The sequence below is a fragment of the Salmo trutta genome, chromosome 30 (genome assembly GCF_901001165.1).
Source record: "Salmo trutta chromosome 30, fSalTru1.1, whole genome shotgun sequence".
In the NCBI taxonomy this organism is placed as follows: domain Eukaryota; kingdom Metazoa; phylum Chordata; class Actinopteri; order Salmoniformes; family Salmonidae; genus Salmo; species Salmo trutta.
This window is the reverse complement of record NC_042986.1, coordinates 40,791,863-40,816,354: the sequence shown is the minus strand read 5'-3', so window position 1 is coordinate 40,816,354 and position 24,492 is coordinate 40,791,863. Positions and strand designations below refer to the sequence as shown.

At 43.3% G+C, this 24,492-nt stretch overlaps 1 protein-coding gene across 1 annotated transcript in view; it reads right to left on the bottom strand.

Annotated features, from left to right (window-relative positions):
• Positions 1 to 19,625, bottom strand: part of LOC115168690 (guanine nucleotide-binding protein G(k) subunit alpha) — a 72,310-nt gene extending 52,685 nt beyond the window's left edge. Inside the window, exon 1 of the mRNA XM_029724184.1 lies at positions 19,330 to 19,625. Coding sequence (XP_029580044.1) covers positions 19,330 to 19,447 — 118 coding nt within the window. The 5' untranslated portion in view covers positions 19,448 to 19,625. The remainder of the gene's footprint in view (positions 1 to 19,329) is intronic.
• Positions 19,626 to 24,492: the final 4,867 nt, after the last annotated feature.

The window sequence follows — 24,492 nt, the reverse complement described above, 5'->3', positions numbered from 1 at the left end:
TATTAAGAAAACGTCATGGTCCATTACATTTTCATAACCCTCCCTCGCATCCTTTTGCATTCAGCAGAGGAACTAGTAGGTGCCAGCTGGCCCGAGCTTTGTGTTCGACGTGTGAGGAAGAGAAGGTAGCTAGATTCTGCCTCTGAAAATCAGTCTCTCATTGGCCCATATTTATAGCACAGTGTGTGTGGGCTATAGAAAGGGACATGGGCACTAGTATCATGTAGAAGAATCCTCATTGACAGTACTGTAGGATGATGCAGGCTGGGATGTGACACTGCAGTAGAGAGCTGCCAGGCACTAAGGGAATACTTGGATAGCGTCAGATACCAATGGTGCTTCCCTTAACAAGGAGACAGTCAGATACTAATGGTGCATCCCTTAACAAGGAGACAGTCAGATACCAATGGTGCATCCCTTAACAAGGAGACAGTCAGATACTAATGGTGCATCCCTTAACAAGGAGACAGTCAGATACCAATGGTGCATCCCTTAACAAGGAGACAGTCAGATACCAATGCTGCATCCCTTAACAAGGAGACAGTCAGATACCAATGCTGCATCCCTTAACAAGGAGACAGTCAGATACCAATGGTGCATCCCTTAACAAGGAGACAGTCAGATACCAATGGTGCATCCCTTAACAAGGAGACAGTCAGATACTAATGGTGCATCCCTTAACAAGGAGACAGTCAGATACTAATGGGGAGAATGGGACAATTTCTGTATACCATGAACTAATGAATGTAAGACAGTTAACAGTAATGAGAAATAGCACATTAATTCACTATACTGTAGCTTGTAGGGTGTCCAATTAAAAACTCATATTTTGACCAGTGGATAAAATAATTGTGCAGATAATCCTCTAAGAAAACCAATGGTCCAAACATCATGTCTCTATCATAATTCATTCAAAAGTTATTGGAGTTTTTACACTTGTAGGATGGCCAGAATTAGAGTGACTAAATCAATGGAGGTCAGTAGGGGTTTAACAGTACATGTACTCATACCGAACTGTTCGGATTGGGGACCTCGGTTCGGTCCACACTGTGAAGCTGAACGAATACATTAAAAAAACATATTTTAAAATATTTACTTTAAAAAAAAAATGTAAACACTATGCCTATTGATTAAATCTGAGCTGAAAAAACATTTCAGGCTATTCCGTTAAATGACTAGAGCCTGTCCTATCGCACGTCATAATCAAAATTCTAATTTGAATCTTAATTGGCGCATTTCAAACTGTTATTTTGTGAGGCGCAGACGGGAACTAGTTCTGTTTCGATGGCGAGTGGTGGGGTCGTCTCCCCTCTGCACTCAAGCAGCCCTTGGCAGCTTATTCTGACAGGGACAAAGAAATTACAAGAGCATTTGGTATATTTCAGGATTTCCGTTATGAAAATGTGGTGTCGGACATTGACCGGCAGCATTTTTAATTTACCAAACATATGAGACATTTACCAGACCCATATGCATTGGGGGCGTAACCTGATTAGGGCGTCCACCCACGGTGCTCAGGGGCGTCCACCCACGGTGCTCAGGGGCGTCCACCCACGGTGCTCAGGGGCGTCCACCCAATCTCTAATATTCCACCCAATCTCTGTATGCTATTGGCTCTCCAACCCTGTTCCTGCAGCTACCCAGTGCTTATTTTGGGAAACCAAGTGAAATCTTTTCGGGAATGTTTTCACAACTAAACATATTTCATTAAACGGTTGACAGCCCCTCTGTGTGCTTGAGAAAGGAATGAAGGAGTACGGGGAGATGGAAACGCCCAGTGGTGAGATATTTTGTACCTAAAGGTAATGCGTCAGCCTATTAATTGAGAAAGTATACAAATTCCCTATAATTGTAGGATAACTCTAAACTGCCCTGAACAAATCACTGAACCAACAGCATCGCCTACAGTGGTTTTTCCCTTAAAAGTTTAGTGTTTATGTCGCGACCGTTTGTGGTAGATGGTGGCAGATTGCGCCATTCTGTCATTGCACCACACTATCACAAGTTAGATCAGCGTTCTATCGGTAGTCTAAACTGTGGCACAAATTGACCATCTTTTCGTAAATTAATGGAGGCGTTTTCAGTCGGAGAATCTCTCTTCTCTGGCACTAGTCCTGCATCAGCCAAAAAACGGTGGTGGTCCTGGAGTTGAGAGAGAACTTGGGTAAATCCAAAATGGGGGAATTATAGTTCACATGTGGACTGATGATTTTCAAAAATAGGCACGGTGGCCTTTTGGTTTCTCTCCCTCTAAAAACAGAAATAAATTATTCTAAATACCAAACTGGCTTTATTTACCACAGAGTGAAAGAGTGATAGCCAATGAGTTCTGAGAGCCAATCGGTTACAACAAAAATAATATCCATTTATTTTAGCCTAATTGTTTTTAGGACTACAGGCAGTAGGCTATTATTCCTCTTTTCCTCCATGCATTAATTTGTTTTGTCTGTATGTCTAATTCAACATTTGGCTATAAAGAAACCATGCCATGAATTAAGAACCAATATATATATTTCTCTCTCTCTAAAAGGTTTTACATTTCTAACTCAATATCACAGACCAGATTTGCCATAATGAAAAATGCATCAACCCCTACAAATATATGAATTTATTATTAACCCTGAATTATAATCGTATAAAGCCCCTTAGATGTTAATTTAGAATCCTCCAATCCTTTACATTTAATTAGATATAAGGACATTTTATTGATCTGCCAGTATTAAATTTAGAAGGCACCTCGATGAGTTCCGAGAGTCGTGTCATACCAATTATTATTGGATTATTCACCAAGGCAACCACTTGTTAGTATAAAAAATAAAAACCTATTTCTCAGTTCGGTTGGCTTTCGTGGAGATCAGACCATTTTTAATTTGCAGGGATATATTTTTTATCAAATTCGATAACATATTTGTACCACTTGTAGATGCTGTGTTTTTTTTTTTATTTACAGTAGTGATGGACAGCTGGAGGCATTTTGAAAACATGCTTTCAAACACTTGTTTTTCCCCACAAGTGTAGCAGGTTGTGAACTCTGCAAACAACGTTTCCATGATGGGCTATTAGCAGAATAATTCGGCTCGTCATTTAAAAAAGGACAGTCTAATAGCTCACTTTAGGTGTGAAACCCCCCAACTTGCATTAAGTACTGTAAAGTTTTACATTTCTAACTCAAAACCAACCGCAAAATGTCAAATAAAGCATATCAGTATTTGATCTACAACATCTTTATGCTTTCATTAATAAAATAATGATAAAAATTCTCAAAATGCTGATGTTTATTTCAACAACTGTACATTTCAGCTACATTTTAGTAGCTCCACGACCACAGGTAAAACCTTGCTGAGATGATCTATGTATTTGTTGCATTGTCATATCGTCAGGTACTCAAGTCAAAACGTCTTCATGGCCTTCACCAGTTCATCTTTGCTTGTAGGTTTGGCAGAGTCGCGGATTAATGTTTTCAGTTGATGCCAAACAGGTTGGATTGGGTTTAAAAATCAGGAGAACTACATGTAGAGATGAAACAAATATTTGTAGATATACTATATTGAAGTAGGCCTTTATGCCAATAAGTAAGTTATGCTAAAACAGATACAGTAAAAAAAAAATGCATGTAAGTTTCTTGGAATAGAAAAAACATAATATTAATCAAATGAATTAAAGCTACATTTCTGAAAAATAAATCCCATAGTCTGTTCTAACAAAAAAAGGTTAAAAAGTCTCTTTGTACAGCCAATATTAAAAACGGTGAAATGCATTCATGAAATAAAAATCGCTTTAGCCGCCATGTTGCGCTTTATTGATTGTTCAATTATTCAATCCTCCCTTTGTTATTTCGTTTTATAACTAAAATGCTTGACTGTATTTAATGACATGGATGACTTGTATGCTGTGTGATGACATGCACAAATGAATGAATGATTGATGGATGTACTGCATATTGAAGTAGGCCTTTTTAAGTTATGCTAAAACAGCTACAGTAAGAAATGCATGTTAGTTTTTTCTTGGAATAGAAAAACCATAATATTCATCAAATGAATTAAGCTACATTTCTAAACATCCATCCCATAATAGTCTGTTCTATTCAAGGCTCCCTTTAACTCAGGCCTACAGCTCCATGTCATGTCAATAACTTAGCTTCTCAAAGATGCCCTCTGCTGGGCAGACTAGCACTAACTAACATTAACGGCAACAATGGCTGACACTTAAATAACATGACAGAGAATTTTGCGGCAGCCCGCAAGCTATGCTGCAGTATGACGCAACTTTTAAAGGAAGAACCCACGTAGGCCTATTGTTCTCTCCCAGAATCATAAATAGAAAGTTTGGAGCATAAGGTAACCAGTCCATCTAGTGTGCATAATAATACAGTCTACACTCAAACGCAATCACTACAATTTGTTTAAGTTAACAATTTGTTATAGGCTAGACCAATTATGTACCAAAAGACATCTTATAAAATCAGTTTTGTTTCATGTTTTTCCTGCCATGTGTAATATGCAGTAGGCTATTTATTGTATAACGGCACAATCGTTATTTTAATTCATGTTTTTTGGGGGGGGGACTTGGGCTCATATACAGTACCAGTCAATAGTTTAGACACACCTACTCATTATAGGGTTTTTCTTTATTTGTACTATTTTCTACATTGTAGAATAATAGTGAAGACATCAACACTATGAAATGACACATATGGACATGAAGATTAGCTGTCCTGCATGCAACTTTTGACAGTAGCTATGCCTGCGCATTCTGAGAACACATAAGAAAATCAAATAGCGTATCTAAACCGGGGAAGCTACGAATTATACCACCAACTGTGTCATTTTGCCATAGTGTTTCTTTGTCATAACCCAAGGTTGCACGCCAAATTGTTACTGAACCGAAAAATAGACAAAGTTTAATTTAAGATTCAAAAACACACGATCCAGCAGCGGTGGCCTCCGCAGCTCGAGCCTGCCTCTACGCTTGACTTTCCAACGGTCGGTGTGAGAGAGTCAGTCAGTTGGTTAACAGTGGAGGCCAGCCGGAGAAGGTACCAAAAAGTTCAAAAACAGGTCATTGTAGCTATTGTATTTGTAGTAGTGTATTTCGTTGCAGTAGCTAATTCGTTTGTGACATTTTATCTAGCTTCATTTCTGGACTGTTCGTGGTTGTTGTCAAAGTTTCTCCGTTAACGTAAGCTAACGTTCATGTTAGCTCGCTAGCTATCTTAGCAAACTGTTAGAGCAGAGGTAGCTAGCTAAGTCAATAAGTTTAGGGTCTAGCCTATGTGATATTTAGACAGCTAATTGAGCTAGCTAGTGTTTTTGTTTGTAAAACATTGGTAGTCTAGCTAAGACTAGGCAAGAAAGCACCTGGTTAACATAGCTAGCTAGCTAACAGTCAACAGTTAAGGGCTCTTGATGGTGCAGCTGTAAAACTTTGAGGATCTGGGGACCCGTGCAAAACATTTTTTCAGTCTCCTGATGGGGAATAGGCTTTGTCGAGTCCTCTTCACGACTGTCTTGGTGTGTTTGGACCACGATAGTTTGGTGGTGATGTGGACACCAAGGAACTTGAAACTCTCGACCCGCTCCACTACAGCCCCGTCGATGTGAATTCGGCCTTCCTTTTCCTATAGTCCACAATCAGCTCCTTTGTCTTGCTGACGTTGTGGGAGAGGTTGTTGTCCTGGCACCACACTGTCAGGTCTCTGACCTCCTCTCTATTGGCTGTCTCATCGTTGTCGGTAATCAGGCCTACCATTGTCGTGTCGTCAAAAGACTTAATGATGGTGTTGGAGTTGTGCTTGGCCACGCAGTCGTGGGTGAACAGGGAGTACAGGAGGGGACTAAGCACGTACCCCTGAGGGGCCCTCGATGTGATTTGAGTGAGAGTAGTAATGAAGGAACATAACAATGTGATCTGAGCAGTGTTGTAAAGTACTTAAGTAAAAATACCCCAAAAAACTACTTAAGTAGTTCTTTAACATATCTGTACTTTACTATTTATATTTTTGGCAACTTTCACTTCACTACCTTCCTAAAGAAAATAATGTACTTTTTACACCATACATTTTTCCTGACACCCAAAAGTACTTTGGTAGTACTTTTACTTTACATTTTGACAGGAAAATGGTCCAATTCACACACTTATCAAGAGAAAATCCCTGGTCATCCCTACTGCCTCTGACCTGGTGGACTCACTAAACACAAATGCGTTTGTAAATTATGTCTGAGTGTTGTAGTGTGCCTCTGGCTATCCGTTAATAAAAAAAAATTGTACAGTCTGGTTTGCTTAATATAAGGAATTTGAAATGATTTATACTTTTGATACTTAAATAGTATTTACTAGGTGACTTTTAATAGTCATTTTCTATTAAGGTATCTTTACTTTTACTCAAGTATGAGAATGTAGTACTTTTCCCACCACTGGATTGACAGCAGTAATGAAGGAACATAACGATGTGATCTGAGTGATGGAGCAGTAATGAAGGAACATAACTATAGAATAACTATCTTCAAAGTAATGACTTGGGACGTCAGGTTGTGAAATGAAAGCTTCTTTTAGTAATAATACTAGTTCACGTTACATTTAAACAACTTTAGAATCTACAAACAATAAAAGAAAGTTGCTAATGAAAGTCAGGATAATCACTTGTACATAACTGGCACATTCTTTTTTCTACTTCCTGTCGCAAGGCATTCTGGTACTTGCAGTCAATACCGTAAATACAATACTAACCAACACAGCAGAAATATGCATGTAGTTCACTCAATCTCCATCACACAAATTCTACTACAATTACATACGTAAATAACTAAAGTAAATATCTTTAGATACAGCTCAATGAATTAACTGTAAACATTAACTCTGTAACCCATTAAAAGTTACAACATCCCCCCCCCGATGAACAACTGTGTTCATCTAAATCGCTGAACTGAATTAGGTCTTCTCAACAAAGTCCCTGAAACAGTATGAACTGAACATGACCTAACTAGGCCATCTCGACCTGGAAACAGTTCCTCAATCTTTCCTAGCTTCCAGGTTTGTCTGGGTGTGTTATCTTCGCCGATGAGTGCAACGTCACCCGCTTTCAGTGGGTTGGGCTGTGGCGTGTCACAGCGGTGTGTTGACTTTAGATCCAGCAAGTAGTCTCTTCGCCGGCTGTTCCAAAATCTGGTCACAAGTTTCTGCCTGTACTTCCATCTGTGTGTCATTTCCTCCTTGTTTAGCGTTGGGTGCTGAGTGTCAGCCGGAAATGGATTGGGTGGCAAAGATGTTCATCTTTTACCCACCAGGAAGTGTGCTGGGGTCAGGGGTTGTAGTTCATCCACCTCATCGTGCATGAAGAGGCCTAGAATTTAGGATAGCTTCAATCTCTGTCAGGACTGTGCACATCTCTTCAAAGTTGAGTGAAGCTCTCCCAAGAACCTTTCTCAGGCATGTTTTCACTGACCTGACGAGTCTTTGCCAGAATCCGCCCCACCAGGCTGCTCGCTCGGTGATGAACCTCCAGGTGATGCCCCTTTCTGAGAAGAGCACCAAGAGCTGGGGCTCTTCGATTGCCTTCCACAGCTCTTTCAAGTCCTGATCAGCTCTCTTGAACATTTTTGCATTGTCTGAGTAGATTACCTTGCATAATCCTCTCCTTGAGATGAATATTTTCAGAGCTAACAGGGATGTCTCTTGACTGATCTGAGACCAGTTCCAAATGCACTGCTCTGGTTGTGAACAGTGCAACATATGACTTCTTCACAGAACCATTTTCTTTCATGTAGAGCGGTCCTGCAAAATCCACACCTGTGACTTTGAATGGTGGAGATTCAGTTATTCTGTCATTTGGTAAAGGCGCAGTGACCTGCTGTCCGGCCCTTGCCTTGAATCTCTTGCTCACTATACATCTTGTCACTGTGCTCTTGACTAGCTGCCTAGCACGCAAGATCCAGTATCGCTCTCTGATTTGTACTAGAGTGTCTCTTGCTCCAGAATGCATCAGCTTCTCATGATGGTACTGTATCATTTGAGTATCTGTGCATGTTGGGCAGAACCCATGGGTGCTGCTCTCTGACTGTGAAGTTGGACTTCTGCAGTCTTCCTCCTACACTGAGACTGTGTTCGTCCAGGAACGGTTTCAGTTCTCTGATTTTACAGTTATTGTTTAGGCCTTTTCCTGCCTTCAGTAGTTTGATATCCTGACTGAAACTCTTGTGTTACCTTGATCCAGTACTTTTGTGTTTCAGTTCGTCAGCAGTTGGTTCACCTTGCATCTTTATGTTTGTACGAGCATTGCCTATGGATCTCATCATCCAGGCGGTCACTCTGAACACTCTTTTCAGTTTGCTGTACCTTTCAAGCTCCAACACGGGTTCAGTGACGTCTGTGTTTGCTGTGAGCTGTACAGTAACCTGGCAACTGGACTTGAGTTCTGTATTCACCTCTTCTGGAACCATGTTATCATCCATCTCCTCGGACTGATTGGGTGATGTCAGAATGCTGGGTCCATTCCACCATAGCTAGCTCTATGTTAAGTTTCGAACAGTTTGTCCTCTTGAAGGGAGGTCGGCTGGATTCGTTTTCCCTTCAATATGTGACCATGACTCTGGATTGGTCAAGGACTGGATCTCTGTCACTCTGTTCGCGACAAATTGTTTCCATTTCTGAGCTGAGCTGCAAATCCAATGCAACACGATCATCGAGTCTGTCCACATTTTGATCTGTTTTTGTTCCATTTTCAGTGTGGTCATCAGGTTGTTTGCTAGTCTCGCTCCAATCACAGCTCCCATGAGCTCCAGGCGTGGCAGCGTCATTTTCTTGAGTGGGGCTACCCTGGACTTGGATGCAACTAGACTTGTTGTCGTTTCCCTGTCTTGTGATTCACTTTGCAAGTAAGCTACTGCATCGCCTTTCATTTGCGTCACAGAACATGTGTAGTTCTGTGGCCGCATGTCTACGCTGTACCACCTTGGTATGGTGAGCTGGTGTAACTGGGGTAGTTCTTAACCTGTTGGGGATAGGGGGCAGTATTTGCACGGCCGGATAAAAAACGTACCCGATTTAATCTGGTTACTACTCCTGCCCAGTAACTAGAATATGCATATAATTGTTTGATTTGGATAGAAAACACCCTAAAGTTTCTAAAACTGTTTGAATGGCAGGCCAAAACCTGAGATTCCAAACAGGAAGCGCCCTCTCTGACCATTTCTTGGCCTTCTTTGTCATCTCTATCCAAAACAAAGGATCTCTGCTGTAACGTCACATTTTCTAAGGCTCCCATAGGCTCTCAGAAGGCGCCAGAACGTTGAATGATGACTCTGCAGTAACTGTCTGAAAAACAGTAGCGCATTTGGTAAGTGGTCGATCTGAGAACAATGAGACGGCCGCGCGCATGCACGTGAAGAGTCCATTTTACTTTCTCAGTCTTTGAACGAAAACAACGACTCCCGGTCGGAATATTATCGCTATGTTACGAGAAAAATGGCATAAAAATTGATTTTAAAGAGCGTTTGACATGCTTCGAAGTACGGTAATGGAATATTTTGAATTTTTTTGTCACGATACGCGCCGGGCACCCTTCGTTACCCTTCGGATAGTGTCTTGAACGCATGAACAAAACACCACTATTTGGATATAACTATGGATTATTTGGAACCAAACCAATATTTGTTATTGGAGTAGAAGTCCTGGGAGTGCATTCTGACGAAGAACAGCAAAGGTAATCCAATTTTTCTTATAGTAAATCTGAGTTTGGTGAGTACCAAACTTGGTGGGTGTCAAAATAGCTAGCCTGTGATGGCCGGGCTATCTACTCAGAATATTGCAAAATGTGCTTTCACCGAAAAGCTATTTTAAAAATCGGACACCGCGATTGCATAAAGGGGTTCTGTATCTATAATTCTTAAAATAATTATGTTTTTTGTGAATGTTTATCGTGAGTAATTTAGTAAATTCACCGGAAGTGTTCGGTGGGAATGCTAGTTCTGAACGTCACATGCTAATGTAAAAAGCTGGTTTTTGATATAAATATGAACTTGATTGAACAAAACATGCATGTATTGTATAACATAATGTCCTAGGAGTGTCATCTGATGAAGATCAAAAGTTAGTGCTGCATTTAGCTGTGGTTTTGGTTTTTGTGACATTATATGCTAGCTTGAAAAATGGGTGTCTGATTATTTCTGGCTGGGTACTCTGCTGACATAATCTAATGTTTTGCTTTCGTTGTAAAGCCTTTTTGAAATCGGACAGTGTGGTTAGATTAACGAGAGTCTTGTCTTTAAAATGGTGTAAAATAGTCATATGTTTGAGAAATTGAAGTAATAGCATTTCTAAGGTATTTGAATATCGCGCCACGGGATTCCACTGGCTGTTGACTACAGGTTAACATCTCTAGCCCAGAGATGTTAACCTGTTGGGGGTAGTATTTACACGGCCGGATAAAAAACGTACCCGATTTAATCTGGATACTACTCCTGCCCAGTAACTAGAATATGCATATAATTATTGGCTTTGGATAGAAAACACCCTAAAGTTTCTAAAACTGTTTGAATGGTGTCTGTGAGTATAACAGAATTCATATGGCAGGCAAAAACCTGAAGATTTCATGCAGGAAGTGGCCTGTCTGACAAGGTGTTGTTGTTCTTGCTTCTGTTTATTGAAGAGTCAGGATCTTAGCTGTAACGTGACACTTCCTACGGCTCCAATAGGCTCTCAGAGCCCGGGAAAAACCTGAACGATATCGAGGCAGCCTCTGGCTGAAACACATAATCGCCTTTGCCAAGTGGCCGATCAGAGGACCAAGGAATTAGGCGCGTGCCCGAGTCGACCCAGTGATATATTTTATTTCGGCTGTTTACCTAATTGCAGATTCCCGGTCGGAATATTAGCGCTTTTTTCCGAGACAAATGGCATAAAAATTGATTTTAAACAGCGGTTGACATGCTTCGAAGTACGGTAATGAAATATTTAGAAATCTTTTGTCACGAAATGCGCCGTGCGCGTGACCCTTATTTACCATTGGGATAGTGTCTAGAACGCAAGAACAAAACGTCGCTGTTGGAATATAACTATGGATTATTTTGGACCAAACCTACATTTGTTATTGAAGTAGAAGTCCTGGGAGTGCATTCTGACGAAGAACAGGAAAGGTAATCAAACTTTTCTAATAGTAAATCTGACTTTGGTGAAGGCTAAACTTGGTGGGTGTCTAAATAGCTAGCCCTGTGGTGCCGGGCTATCTACTTAGAATATTGCAAAATGTGCTTTCACCGAAAAGCTATTTTAAAATCGGACATATCGAGTGCATAGAGGAGTAATGTATCTATAATTCTTAAAATAATTGTTATGCTTTTTGTGAACGTTTATCATGAGTAATTTAGTAAATTGTTAGTAAATTCCCCGGAAGTTTGCGGGGGGGTATGCTAGTTCTGAACATCACATGCTAATGTAAAAAGCTGGTTTTTGATATAAATATGAACTTGATTGAACAAAACATGCATGTATTGTATAACATAATGTCCTAGGTGTGTCATCTGATGAAGATCATCAAAGGTTAGTGCTGCATTTAGCTGTCTTCTGGGTTTTTGTGACATTATATGCCAACTTGAAAAATGGGTGTCTGATTATTTCTGGCTGGGTACTCTTCTGACATAATCTAATGTTTTGCTTTCGTTGTAAAGCCTTTTTGAAATCGGACAGTGTGGTTAGATTAACGAGAGTCTTGTCTTTAAATAGCTGTAAAATAGTCATATGTTTGAGAAATTGAAGTAATAGCATTTCAAAGGTATTTGAAAATCGCGCCACAGGATTCAACTGGCTGTTACGTAGGTGGGACGAATTCGTCCCGCCTGCCCTAGAGAGGTTAACACCTCTTGCCATTCTCGTGTCAGATCAGGTGGTAATTCTTCGTCCCCTCTCCCACAATTCCTGGAACATGCACTTGATCCTGATGGTGAAGGTGGTCAGGAAGCCGAGAGGGTCGAAGATACGTGCAGACGACTGCAGAACACTTCTCTTTGTGTTTTCCTTTAGAATACTCAGTAGCAGCTTGAGGTCGAACACAAAGTCATCTGTTCCCGGTCTCCATACTAAACCGAAAACCTTCAGCACTACTCCATGTGTTTCTAGCGTCAATGGGTGATCAGTTGTCGTACTTTCCTCCCATTTTGTTTTCAGTTCAGGAGAGTTGATCATCTACTTGCAGAGGTCCATGCCTGCAAATCGACAGCATTCGCTTTGCAGTTGTCACAAAGTAAGCCTCTTCAACATTGCGTGAACTTGCAATGAAGTCATCTACATAAGAGTGACTTTCTCAATATCTCTACAACTTCTAGTTGTTCTGTTTCATATTGTTTCAGGTGCTTCCTGATTGTAGCTGCCAGCATGAATGGACTTGAGGAAGCTCCAAATACCACTCTTTTCATCCTCAGCATGAGCAGCTCCTCTGCATTTTCACCCCTTGGTAGGCCTGTGAGCCATAGGAATCTCACGGCGTCTCTGTCTCTCTGCTAGGGATATCTGCAAGAAAGCCTTCTTGATGTCTGCCATGAATGCGATCTCATGTAGTCTGACCATTATCAGAACGCTGAGCAGATCCGGATTCAGGTTCGGTCCTGTGAGAAGACAGTCATTGAGGGATGGACAGCCATCTTCATGGGACGAGGAATTAAAACACCACTCTCAGTTTTGTCGTCACCTTATCTTCTCAGAGTACGGTAAGTAGTATTTTACATTGTCTGCGCTTGATGCGTTGTCCTTGGGCACGTCCTCTGCCATATCCTGTTCTAAGTAGTCTTCTACAACTTCATTGTATCTGCTGTACAACGTCACATCCTTCTTCAGTCTTTTCTTCAGACCTTCAAACCGTTTCTTGGCGATTCTATAGCCGTCTCGGAGTTCTGGAATTTCTCGTTTCCATGGCAACTCCACATGGTATCGTCCATCTTTGAAGGTGGTTGTTTTCTCGAACCTCTGTAGAGCCTCGTTTTCCTCTGGGTTCTGTGTTTTCTCACTTATAATACCCAGAGACTCAAGCTCCCAAAATGCATGCAGTTGTTTGGAGACTAGTGTGTCTTCATCAAGTGGGATGAACATGCATGTTGCCTCGGCGACACGATATGGACACTGGTCCCTGCACCGACCATCCAAAAGTGCTCTCTGAAGCAACCAGCGTCTCCGTCAGTCGCTCCACTCGGCCTGATACTATCTGCCAGTAGTAGTCTGCTCCTATCAGGACAGAGAGTTCAGGATCATTGTCGTCTCCTGGAAAGTCTGCGAGCTGCAGTCCCTTTTCTATTGAGCTCATGTTGAATCTGTTCACCAGGAACCTTCATCACAGCTGTGCACCACTTGTGGGGTTTCAATTGCCTCTCACGCTATTCTCTGCTGTTTGTCCCAGACATTCTCCAAGATGACTTTCACTGTGTTGTGTTGGGACGTTGCTAGAAACACAGTGTTTCGTCCGTCTGGTTTCATCTTCACTGAATGGGGAATAACTGAGGAAACAATCATCTGCAGAAACAGTAGAGGGGTTGCACCTCACTCCTCTTACCAGTACACACAGCAATGTGATGTCTGCTTCCACATGACACATCTTTGACTTTACAGAATTTTGCTGTCTGTTTCTGTCCTGAACATAAAAAGCATCTTCCCATTTTCTTTAGTTTCTCTTTGCGTGTAGCAATATCGTGGTCAGGGCAGTTCTCTGATTTGTGGTCTACACGGTCACAGAATAGACAGTTTTGTTCCTTCTGGCTGGCTGTGTGCAGTGCCGTAGCAGATGGCATGTTGGGTCTTTTGGTTTTCATTTCATTGGAGGAGCGTGACTTATTCCATGGTTTGCTGCCTTTCTGTTGGTTGCATGATCTTGTCATTTGTAGCGCTCTCTCCCTGCTCTGAACCTCCCTTCTGTAGGAAACTGACGATCTCAGACACTTTCCATTCATCATCTACTCCCCTCTGACGACTATAGTCAAGAGCTATGTCCTCTGGAATCATATGCAGTAAGATTGGGCATAGTAGGCTTCCATAGGTTTCTGACACTACACCCAGTGATTCCAAGCTCCTAATCTGAATTTCACATTCATCATTTAGGTCAGAGGATTTCTTCACAGGAGTGAGATTCAGCAGCTTTGACATGTGAGAACTAATCACAAGATCTTACCTTCCAAATCTGCTCTTGAGCAGAGCGATTGCATCATCATAGTTACTGTCTGTTAACATCAGTATTGCTACTACCTTTGCAGCTGATCCAGTGAGATGTGTTTTCAGATAGATAAACGTCTCTTTATTACACAGTGAATCATTGATGTGAAAAGCAGTCTCATACTGGCTCCAAAACTCCTGCCACATACTGACATCTCCATAGAATTTTTCAATCAACTTTGGTAGCCTTACTGATTCTCTCTGTGATCTGTTTGAGTTAGCGTCACTCACCCGTGCTGGTAGTGGATTGAGGTCCTGTTTTATCTTTATCGCTCGTTGTGCACGGCTCTTCAGCATGATAACACGCTCTTTGTAATCCTCCGTGCATAACTGTTCAATTCCATGATCAAGTTCAAACAAGCTGTCCTCCCTCCTTAGCGGATAGCAATTCCAACAATGTACTCAAGTGATCGGTATCCGGATTTGACCGGGTTATCTCCACATCAATCTGATTCAAAATCCGTGTTGTGGAACCTCGAATGGTTCCCCGCTTTGGTCTCATTCTTTCTGCTTCATGCCGACGTTCCTCCTCAACCGTTTCAGTCGCTTCATCCCTATGATCTTCGTAGCAGCTCATACTTCTCCCGGGTTTCGGCACCAAAAATATAGAATAACCATCTTCAAAGTAATGACTCGGGACGTCAGGTTGTGAAATGAAAAGCTTATTTTAGTAATAATACTAGTTCACGTTACATTTAAACAACTTTAGATTCTACAAACAATAATAGAAAGTTGCTAGTGAAAGTCAGGATAATCACTTGTACATAACTGGCATGTTCTCCTTTTTTCTACTTCCTGTCGCAAGGCATTCTGGTACTTGCAGTCAATAGCGTAATCCAATACTAACCAATACAGCAGAAATATGTATGTAGTTCTCTCCATCTCACAAATTATAAAAAAAATACCTAAAGTTGTATTAGGAAAGTTGTTTGAAATGTTTGGATCAAGATTACAGGTAACTTATAAGATATTTTGTAGTCATGTTGCGTGAGTTGGAACCGTTTTTTTTAATCAAACGAGCCAAATAAATTGACATTTTGGCGATATAACGACGGAATTAATTGAACAAAACGACCACTTGTGATGTTTATGGGACATATTGGAGTGCCAACAAAAGAAGTTCTTCAAAAGGTAAGGGATGAATTAAATCGTTATTTCTGACTTTTGTGTCACGCCTGGCGGGTTGAAATCTGATTTTTATGTGTTGGTATGCTGGGCGCTGTCCTCAGATTATCGCATGGTTTGCTTCGCCGTAGAGCCTTGCCGTAAAGCCTTTTTGAAATCTGACACGGTGGCTAGATTAACAAGAAGTTCAGCTTTAATTTGATGTATTGCACTTGTGAATGTATGAAAGTTAAATATTTTTTATTTAAAAAATATATATTTGGCGCTCTGCCATTTCACCGGATGTTGTCAAATCGATCCTGTTAACGGGATTTGAGCCATAAGAAGTTAACTTCTTAAAGCATTGTTGATTAAGGTTTGTAAGTAAGCATTTCACTGTAATTTCTACACCTTTTATATTCGGCGTATGTGACAAATAAAATGTAATTTGAAGTGTGATAAAACGGATACGATTACGAGGATGACAAGATCGGCCCACCCCTAGTGAACACGCTGTTCTGATAGAACAATCTGTTGTCTGCATTTGACCTAAAGAAGAACAATACTGCTTCCCACTTTGCTTCACAACCAAGTACGGAATTGCTCCGTCCACGACTGCAAGGCCCTGCAGCGGGTGGTGAAGACGGCCCAGTACTGTTTCTTATTGTTGTTTCATTGTCCAGAAGGAATCTGCAAGTAAGCATTTCACTGGATGGTGTATACCATGTGTATCCTGTACATACGACTAATAAAACTTGAAACTATGAGTGAGCCGACTGCTACAGTATAACTAATTTACAATAGGCCTACAGGGTGTGAACACTGCATATTAACAAAACATGCGAGTGTGGTGCGAGTGAGCACTCCTGTGTGTGTATGCATGTAGGTCTATAGGTCTGTATGTGTGTGTGTGTACACACACACACACACACACACACACACACACACACACACACACACACACACACACACACGTGTCTCCTAAAAGGAGCACAAATCACCACAGAGTCATTAAGTTCAATAAAACATGCATGGATGGTTGAATCAGCATTTGTACTGTAGCACCACACTAATTAGTCTAGCTTAGACAGTGAGGCACTGCAGGAACAATGGTACAGTAGTCACTATTTAGAGGTTCGACTGGTTACTAGACTATTTAGAGGTTGGACTAGGAATCCATATAATAATAAACACTTGTTTTTCAGCTAAGGAACCTACATCTGAATGATCCAAACAGCGTAAAGATAAAGCATATCATCTAAAGTGTTCTAGACTCCATTTCTACGTGTTCTGACTGACGACATCATGGATGGGAGTCAGGACAACTCTGACGCGACTAGAACAGACAGCGGTTGTAAAGCAAGAACAAGCTTTAGTCAGGGATGGATTGTTAGAGAGGAAAAGATGGGAGGGAACAGTTACTTTACGTTCTGCTCTGGATCAGGTAAACCGATAACGCCTGACAAGTTTTACTATCCTCTTTAAAACATCTGAAACGTGTTACCTTAACCCCTCCCCCATAAAGCATGTGGTTGCCAATGGAGCCATAGAGTACAACTACAGCCAGGATATGGACACACTATGTTCCATGTATGTGTGTGTGTGTGTGTGTGTGTGTGTGTGTGTGTGTGTGTGTGTGTGTGTGTGTGTGTGAGTGAGAGAGAGAGAAACAGCACTATGCAGATTGGTGTTAAATAGGCTTACACATCTTGTGGGAGAACCTTCCAGAAGGACAACCATTTCTGTAGCACTCCACCAATCTTGCCTTTATGGTAGAGTGGCCAGACGAAATCCACTCCTCAGTAAAAGGCACATGACAGCCTGCTTGGAGTTTACCAAAAGGCACCTAAAGGACTCTCAGAACATGAGGAACAAGGCTCTCTGGTCTGATGAAACCAAGATTGAACTATTTGGCCTGAATGCCAAGTGTCACATCTGGAGGAAACCTGGCGCCATCCCTACAGTGAAGCATGGTGGTGGCAGCATCATGCTGTGGGAATGTTTTTCAGCGGCAGGGCCTGGGAGACTAGTCAGGATTGAGGCAAAGATGAACGGAGCAAAGTACAGAGAGATCCTTGATGAAAACCTGCTCCCGAGCGCTCAGGACCTCAGACTGGGGTGAAGGGAAACGGGAAAACAACCCTAAGCACACAGCCAAAACAACGCAGGAGTGGCTTTGGGACAAGTCTCAATGTCCTTGAGTGGCACGGATTTGACCCCAATCGAACATCTCTGGAGACCTGAAAATAGCTGTGCAGCGACGCTCCCCATCCAACCTGACAGAGCTTGAGAGGATATGCAGAGAAGAATGGGAGAAACTCCCCAAATACAGGTGCCAAGCTTATAGCGTCATACCCAAGAAGCCAAAAGGTGCTTCAACAAAGTACTGAGGAAAGCGTCTGAATACTTATGTAAATGTGATTTGTGATAACTTGTGATAATTTTTTTTATACATTTGCAAAAAGTTCAAAAAACCTGTTTTTGCTTTGTCATTATGGGGTATTGTGATGTCATTATGGGGTATTGTGATGTCATTATGGGGTATTGTGATGTCATTATGGGGTATTGTGTGTAGATTGATGAGGAAAAACCAATTCATCCATTTTAGAATAAGGCTGTAACATAACAAAATGTCTAAAAAGTCAAGGGGTCTGAATACTTTCTGAATGCACTGTAAGTGATTAATTTACAATATTAACATAATTACAATAATATTGTTAAAACGGGACAATCAGTAACAACAATAATGAAGGATAAAAATAACTATACCGCACACACTCAGGGGTCTGATTACTTTCCGAATGCACTGTAATTCCAAAGTATACTCTGGCAAAATGTACATTGTTTGGTTAATAAAGCAATTTGAATTGAGAGAGAGAGAGTGTCTGGAGCTTAAGAGTTAATTCAACAAGTGGAGAAAGACCCTAAACTACATTTAGATGTCACCTACATACATACACAATGTTGCATAAAGTAATCAATTGAGATCCGATCACACTAAAGCAAGCAATGGAAGGGCAAATTAACCATATGTAGCTACAAGTGATGCCAGGACAACAACCTCTCCCTCAACGTGAGCAAGACAAAGGAGCTGATAGTGGACTACAGGAAAAGGGGGGCCAAATACACTCCCATTCACATCGGTGGGGCTGTAGTGGAGCGGGTCGAGAGCTTTAAGTTCATTGGTGTCCACATTACTAACAAACTATCATGGTCCAAACACACCAAGACAGTTGTGAAGAGGGCACGACAATGCCTATTCCCCCTCAGGAAACTGAAAAGATTTGGCATGGATCCCTAGATCCTCAAAAAGTTCTACAGCTGCACCATCGAGAGCATCTTGCCCGGTTGCATCACCGCCTGGTATGGCAACTGCTCGGCTACAGAGGGTAGTGCATAGGGCCATGTACATCCCTGGGGCCAAGCTTCCTGCCATCCAGGACCTCTATACCAGGCTGTGTCAGAGGAAGACCCAAAGAATTGTCAGACTCCAGCCACCCTAGTCATAGACTGTTCTCTCTGCTACCACACAGCAAGCGGTACCGGAGCACCATGTCTAGGTCCAAAAGGCTTAACAGCTTTCACACCCAACCATAAGACTGCTGAACAGCTAATCAAATAGCTACCTGGACTATTTGCAGTGAATCCCCCCCACACATTGTTTTGTCACTTTACCCTACCTACATGTACATATTACCTCAATTACTTCGACTAACCTGTACCCCCGCACTTTGACTCTGTACCGGTACCCTTGTATGGCCTCGTTATTATATTGCGTTACTTTTTAGAACTTTATTTAGTAATTATTTTCTTAAAACTGCATTGTTGGTTAAGGGCATCAAGTAAGCATTTTACGGTCAGTTCTACACCTGTTTTAATCGGCGCATGTGACAAATAAAATGTGATTCAATTTGAAGCGATGTCTAACTACAAATTGTACCACTGTTACGAAACAGCAAACAAAAGCATTTTCTTCCTCTAGATGTTGGTGCTTTTTGTTTGGTTAGTGGGGAAATAGCTTTCTACTGTAAAATGACTTACCTAGTAGTAGTAGTTTCACTTCCCTGGACGCTTTGTCTCGGTCTTCTCGTAGGTTCCTATCAATCATTTTACTCCTTTCCATCGCTGCTTTATCCTCTTGGCTGATTGTACAACCCATTTTCAATCTCTTTAGTTTGCTACTTGCTGCTTCTTCAAGATCTGGTTTGAATGGCAGCTACCGCTCAGAAATAGTTGGTGGGAAATAGAAAACGTTCGGGTGATTTGGCGATTAGTTTCGCCCAGTCAGAGCCAGAAACAGAGGCAGAAACAGAGGCAGAAACAGAGGCAGAAACAGAGCCAGAGGCAGAAACAGCCAGAGACAGAGGCAGAAACAGAGGCAGAAACAGAGGCAGAAACAGAGCCAGAGCCAGAGCCAGAGGCAGAGACAGAGGCAGAAACAGAGCCAGAGCCAGAAACAGAGCCAGAGACAGAGCCAGAGCCAGAGGCAGAGACAGAGGCAGAAACAGAGGCAGAAACAGAGCCAGAAACAGAGCCAGAGCCAGAGGCAGAGACAGAGGCAGAAACAGAGCCAGAGCCAGAAACAGAGCCAGAGACAGAGGCAGAAACAGAGACAGAGGCAGAAACAGAGCCAGAAACAGAGCCAGAGGCAGAGACAGAGGCAGAAACAGAGCCAGAGCCAGAAACAGAGCCAGAGACAGAGGCAGAAACAGAGCCAGAGACAGAAACAGAGCCAGAGCCAGAGGCAGAAACAGAGGCAGAGACAGAGCCAGAGGCAGAAACAGAGGCAGAGACAGAGGCAGAAACAGAGCCAGAGCCAGAAACAGAGCCAGAAACAGCCAGAAAAAGGCGTTGGCACTCCACCAGTCGACCACTATTGCTGCTATCTATCCCACATGGGAAAGAAACGGAGACGCTGACAAACTCACGCCACCAAACAAGTGTGGTTTAGCGTTGAAAGAACTACGGATGCTGCCGAACTAGTAGAAACTGCGTTTTGTAACGTAAAAGTCGATCCCTGCGACCTATAGGCTAGCTTAGGAAGAAAGTAGCTACACCAACAACAACAACAAATGGCTTTCCTATTACAAATGTTAACGTAGTAAAACATTAACTGGTGACTAGTCTCCCTAATTCTTTCAAAACTACTGGCTCTCTAGCTCGTAATACCACTCAAAGCTACTGCGTAATTGATTCATAAAACATATCTACCTACATATGTCAAGTCTCCTTGATTTTTGCCAATGTTGTCGCATATGGCGAGCGTGTACGCATCTGCCAGCTGCGCTCACCTACGTCACAACAGGTTAAAAAGACTATCTATATTTTTGGGGGGGATGGATGGAAAAGGATGTGCCTCTCCGACACTAAAATAATATCGGCCTACACATTACTCTGGTCTCAGTAGTAGATGCTCAGTAGATGTTAATGCTCACCCTTTGACTATGATTGTTGCAGCAATCCAAAAGCCTCTATTTGAGGGAATACAATACATCATTATTTTTTGGGGAGGCGGGGGGTCGGTCAGAGGAACTTTTTTCTTTGGTATGAGCTCCCCCAGTGGAATTCTATCGTCATTACAGGCAGCTCAGATTTTATGAGGGCACATCTGCATCCAGTCAAGACATGATGAGACAGACATCATCACATGTAAGTTTTATTGACAATTGCCTAATTTAATTGGCAAATTAGATCAACATAGCCTATTGATTATAAAAGGCAGCCACAGGATTTTAGAAGATGGCTATGTAATTTGATATGAGCAAAATGTCCTCTCTCCTAAAAAAGAAGGATGTTGAAATAAATCCCAATGTATTGTCATATATATATATATATATATATATATATATATATATGAGGTATATATATATATATATACCTCAGTGGTATATGTCTATTGAGCATGAGAGTGACTGACTCAATAGATCCTCTGTAGAGGGGGATGGTGGGATGAGAGAGGGATGAGATGAGGAGAAGGAGAGAGCATATCAGAATCGTTTTCTCCTCTCGTCCTCTTGCTCCTCCTACCCCGCTTCCTCCAAAATGTCATTGGTGACAGGTTGCCATGGAAACAGTGGATGGATTTCATCAGGGGAATGGACTCTCTACAAGGTGTCGAAAGCGTTCTATAGGGATAATGGCCCATGTTGACTCCAATGCTTTTCACAGTTGTGTCAAGTTGGCTGGATGTCCTTTGGGTGGTGGACTATTCTTGGTACACAGGAAACTGATGAGTGTGGAAAAACCCAGCAGCGTTGCAGTTCTTGACACACTCAAACCGGTGCGCCTGACACCTACTACCACACCCCGTTCAATCTTTTGTCTTGCCCATTCATCCTCTGAACGGCACACATACACAATCCATGTCTCAATTGTCTCAAGGCTTAAAAATCATTTTCTAACCTGTCTCTTCCCCTTCATCTACACTGATTGAAGTGGATTTAACAAATTACATCAATAAGGGATTATAGCTTTCACCTGAATTCACCTGGTCAGTCTATGTCATGGAAAGAGCACATGTTCCTAATGTTTTGTACACTCACTGTATAATCCACAGCATAATTATTAACTTGACCAAAAATATAAAATATAACCACTATATTTTAGTTATGCATTTTGTATTTATCTTTAAAAAAGATATAATTTGTCTTCCATTTTGACATTAGAGTATTTTGTGTAGATTGTTGACAAAAAAAGACAATTAAATCCATTTTAATCCCACTTTGTAACACAATAACATGTGAGGTGTGGGGTCTGAATGTGGGGTCTGAATACTTATGCAAGGCACTGTAGATGACTCTGGATTTCATCAGAGAAGTCAGGAATGAAGTGAAAAAAGCACACGTTAACTGGATTCACCCCAGCCAGCGAGGACTGGATTCACCCCAGCCAGCGAGGACTGGATTCACCCCCAGCCAGCGAGAACTGGATTCACCCCCAGCCAGCGAGGACTGGATTCACCCCAGTCAGCGAGGACTGGATTCACCCCAGCCAGCGAGGACTGGATTCACACGAGCCAGCGAGGATTCACCCCAGCCAGCGAGGACTGGATTCACCCCAGCCAGCGAGGACTGGATTAACCCCAGCCAGCGAGGACTGGATTCACCCCCAGCCAGCGAGGACTGGATTCACCCCAGCCAGCGAGGATTGGATTCACCCCCAGCCAGCGAGGACTGGATTCACCCCAGTCAGCGAGGACTGGATTCACCCCAGTCAGCGAGGACTGGATTCACCCCAGTCAGCGAGGACTGGATTCACCCCAGTCAGCGAGGACTGGATTCACCCCAGCCAGCGAGGACTGGATTCACCCCCAGCCAGCGAGGACTGGATTCACCCCCAGCCAGCGAGGACTGGATTCACCCCAGCCAGGGAGGACTGGATTCACCCCAGCCAGGGAGGCCTGGATTCACCCCAGCCAGCGAGGACTGGATTCACCCCAGCCAGCGAGGACTGGATTCACCCCAGCCAGCGAGGACTGGATTCACCCCAGCCAGCGAGGACTGGATTCACCCCAGCCAGCGAGGACTGGATTCACCCCCAGCCAGCGAGGCCTGGTTTCCCCCCAGCCAGCGAGGACTGGATTCACCCCAGCCAGCGAGGACTGGATTCACCCCAGCCAGCGAGGACTGGATTCACCCCCAGCCAGCGAGGACTGGATTCACCCCAGCCAGCGAGGACTGGATTCACCCCAGCCAGCGAGGACTGGATTCACCCCAGCCAGCGAGGACTGGATTCACCCCCAGCCAGCGAGGATTGGATTCACCCCAGCCAGCGAGGACTGGATTCACCCCAGCCAGCGAGGACTGGATTAACCCCAGCCAGCGAGGACTGGATTCACCCCCAGCCAGCGAGGACTGGATTCACCCCAGCCAGCGAGGACTGGATTCACCCCAGCCAGCGAGGACTGGATTCACCCCCAGCCAGCGAGGACTGGATTCACCCCAGCCAGCGAGGACTGGATTCACCCCAGTCAGCGAGGACTGGATTCACCCCAGTCAGCGAGGACTGGATTCACCCCAGCCAGCGAGGACTGGATTCACCCCCAGCCAGCGAGGACTGGATTCACCCCAGCCAGGGAGGACTGGATTCACCCCAGCCAGCGAGGACTGGATTCACCCCAGCCAGCGAGGACTGGATTCACCCCAGCCAGCGAGGACTGGATTCACCCCAGCCAGCGAGGACTGGATTCACCCCCAGCCAGCGAGGACTGGATTCACCCCAGCCAGCGAGGACTGGATTCACCCCAGCCAGCGAGGACTGGATTCACCCCAGCCAGCGAGGACTGGATTCACCCCAGCCAGCGAGGACTGGATTCACCCCAGCCAGCGAGGACTGGATTCACCCCCAGCCAGCGAGGACTGGATTCACCCCAGCCAGCGAGGACTGGATTCAGTGAACTAAACTATCAGCCTACACTCCAGTACAAGGTAAAACATTGTCTTACTAGTATGCACATGCAGAGAAGAACCATATCAGAGGTCAGTTATATGTGCCTCATCCAGCCTATAACTTCAAATTGAACCTTGCCGATGATTACCCGGTTTGGATCTTGGGTCTCACAAGCAACCACATCAAGGGGACAACATTTGCATTGATTGACATTGTTGACAACCTGGTATAAGCCACAATGACATCATTCTTTACCTGACAAGCAGGTATAAGCTATAATGGCCTCATTCCTTACCTCAATCATCAAGTTTGCAGACGACACTACAGTGGTAGGCTTGATTACCAACAGCGAGGAGACGGCCTACAGAGAGGAGGTGAGGGCCCTCGGAGTATGGTGTCAGGAAAATAACCTCACACTCAATGTCAACAAAACAAAGGAGATGATCGTGGACTTCAGGAAACAGCAGAGGGAGCAGCCCCCTATCTACATTGACGGGACAGTAGTGGAGAGGGTGGAGAGTTTTAAAGTTCCTCGGCGTACACATCACGGACAAACTGAAACGGTCCACCCACACAGACAGCGTGGTGAAGAAGGCGCAGCAGCGCCTCTTCAACCTCAGGAGGCTGGAAAAATGTGGCTTGTCACCGAAAACCCTCACTAACTTTTACAGATGCACAATTGAGAGCATCCTGTCGGGCTGTATCACTGCCTGGTACGGCAACTGCTCCGCCCATAACCTTAAGGCTCTCCAGAGGGTGGTAAGGTCTGCACAACGCATCACCGGGGACAAACTACCTGCCCTCCAGGACACCTAC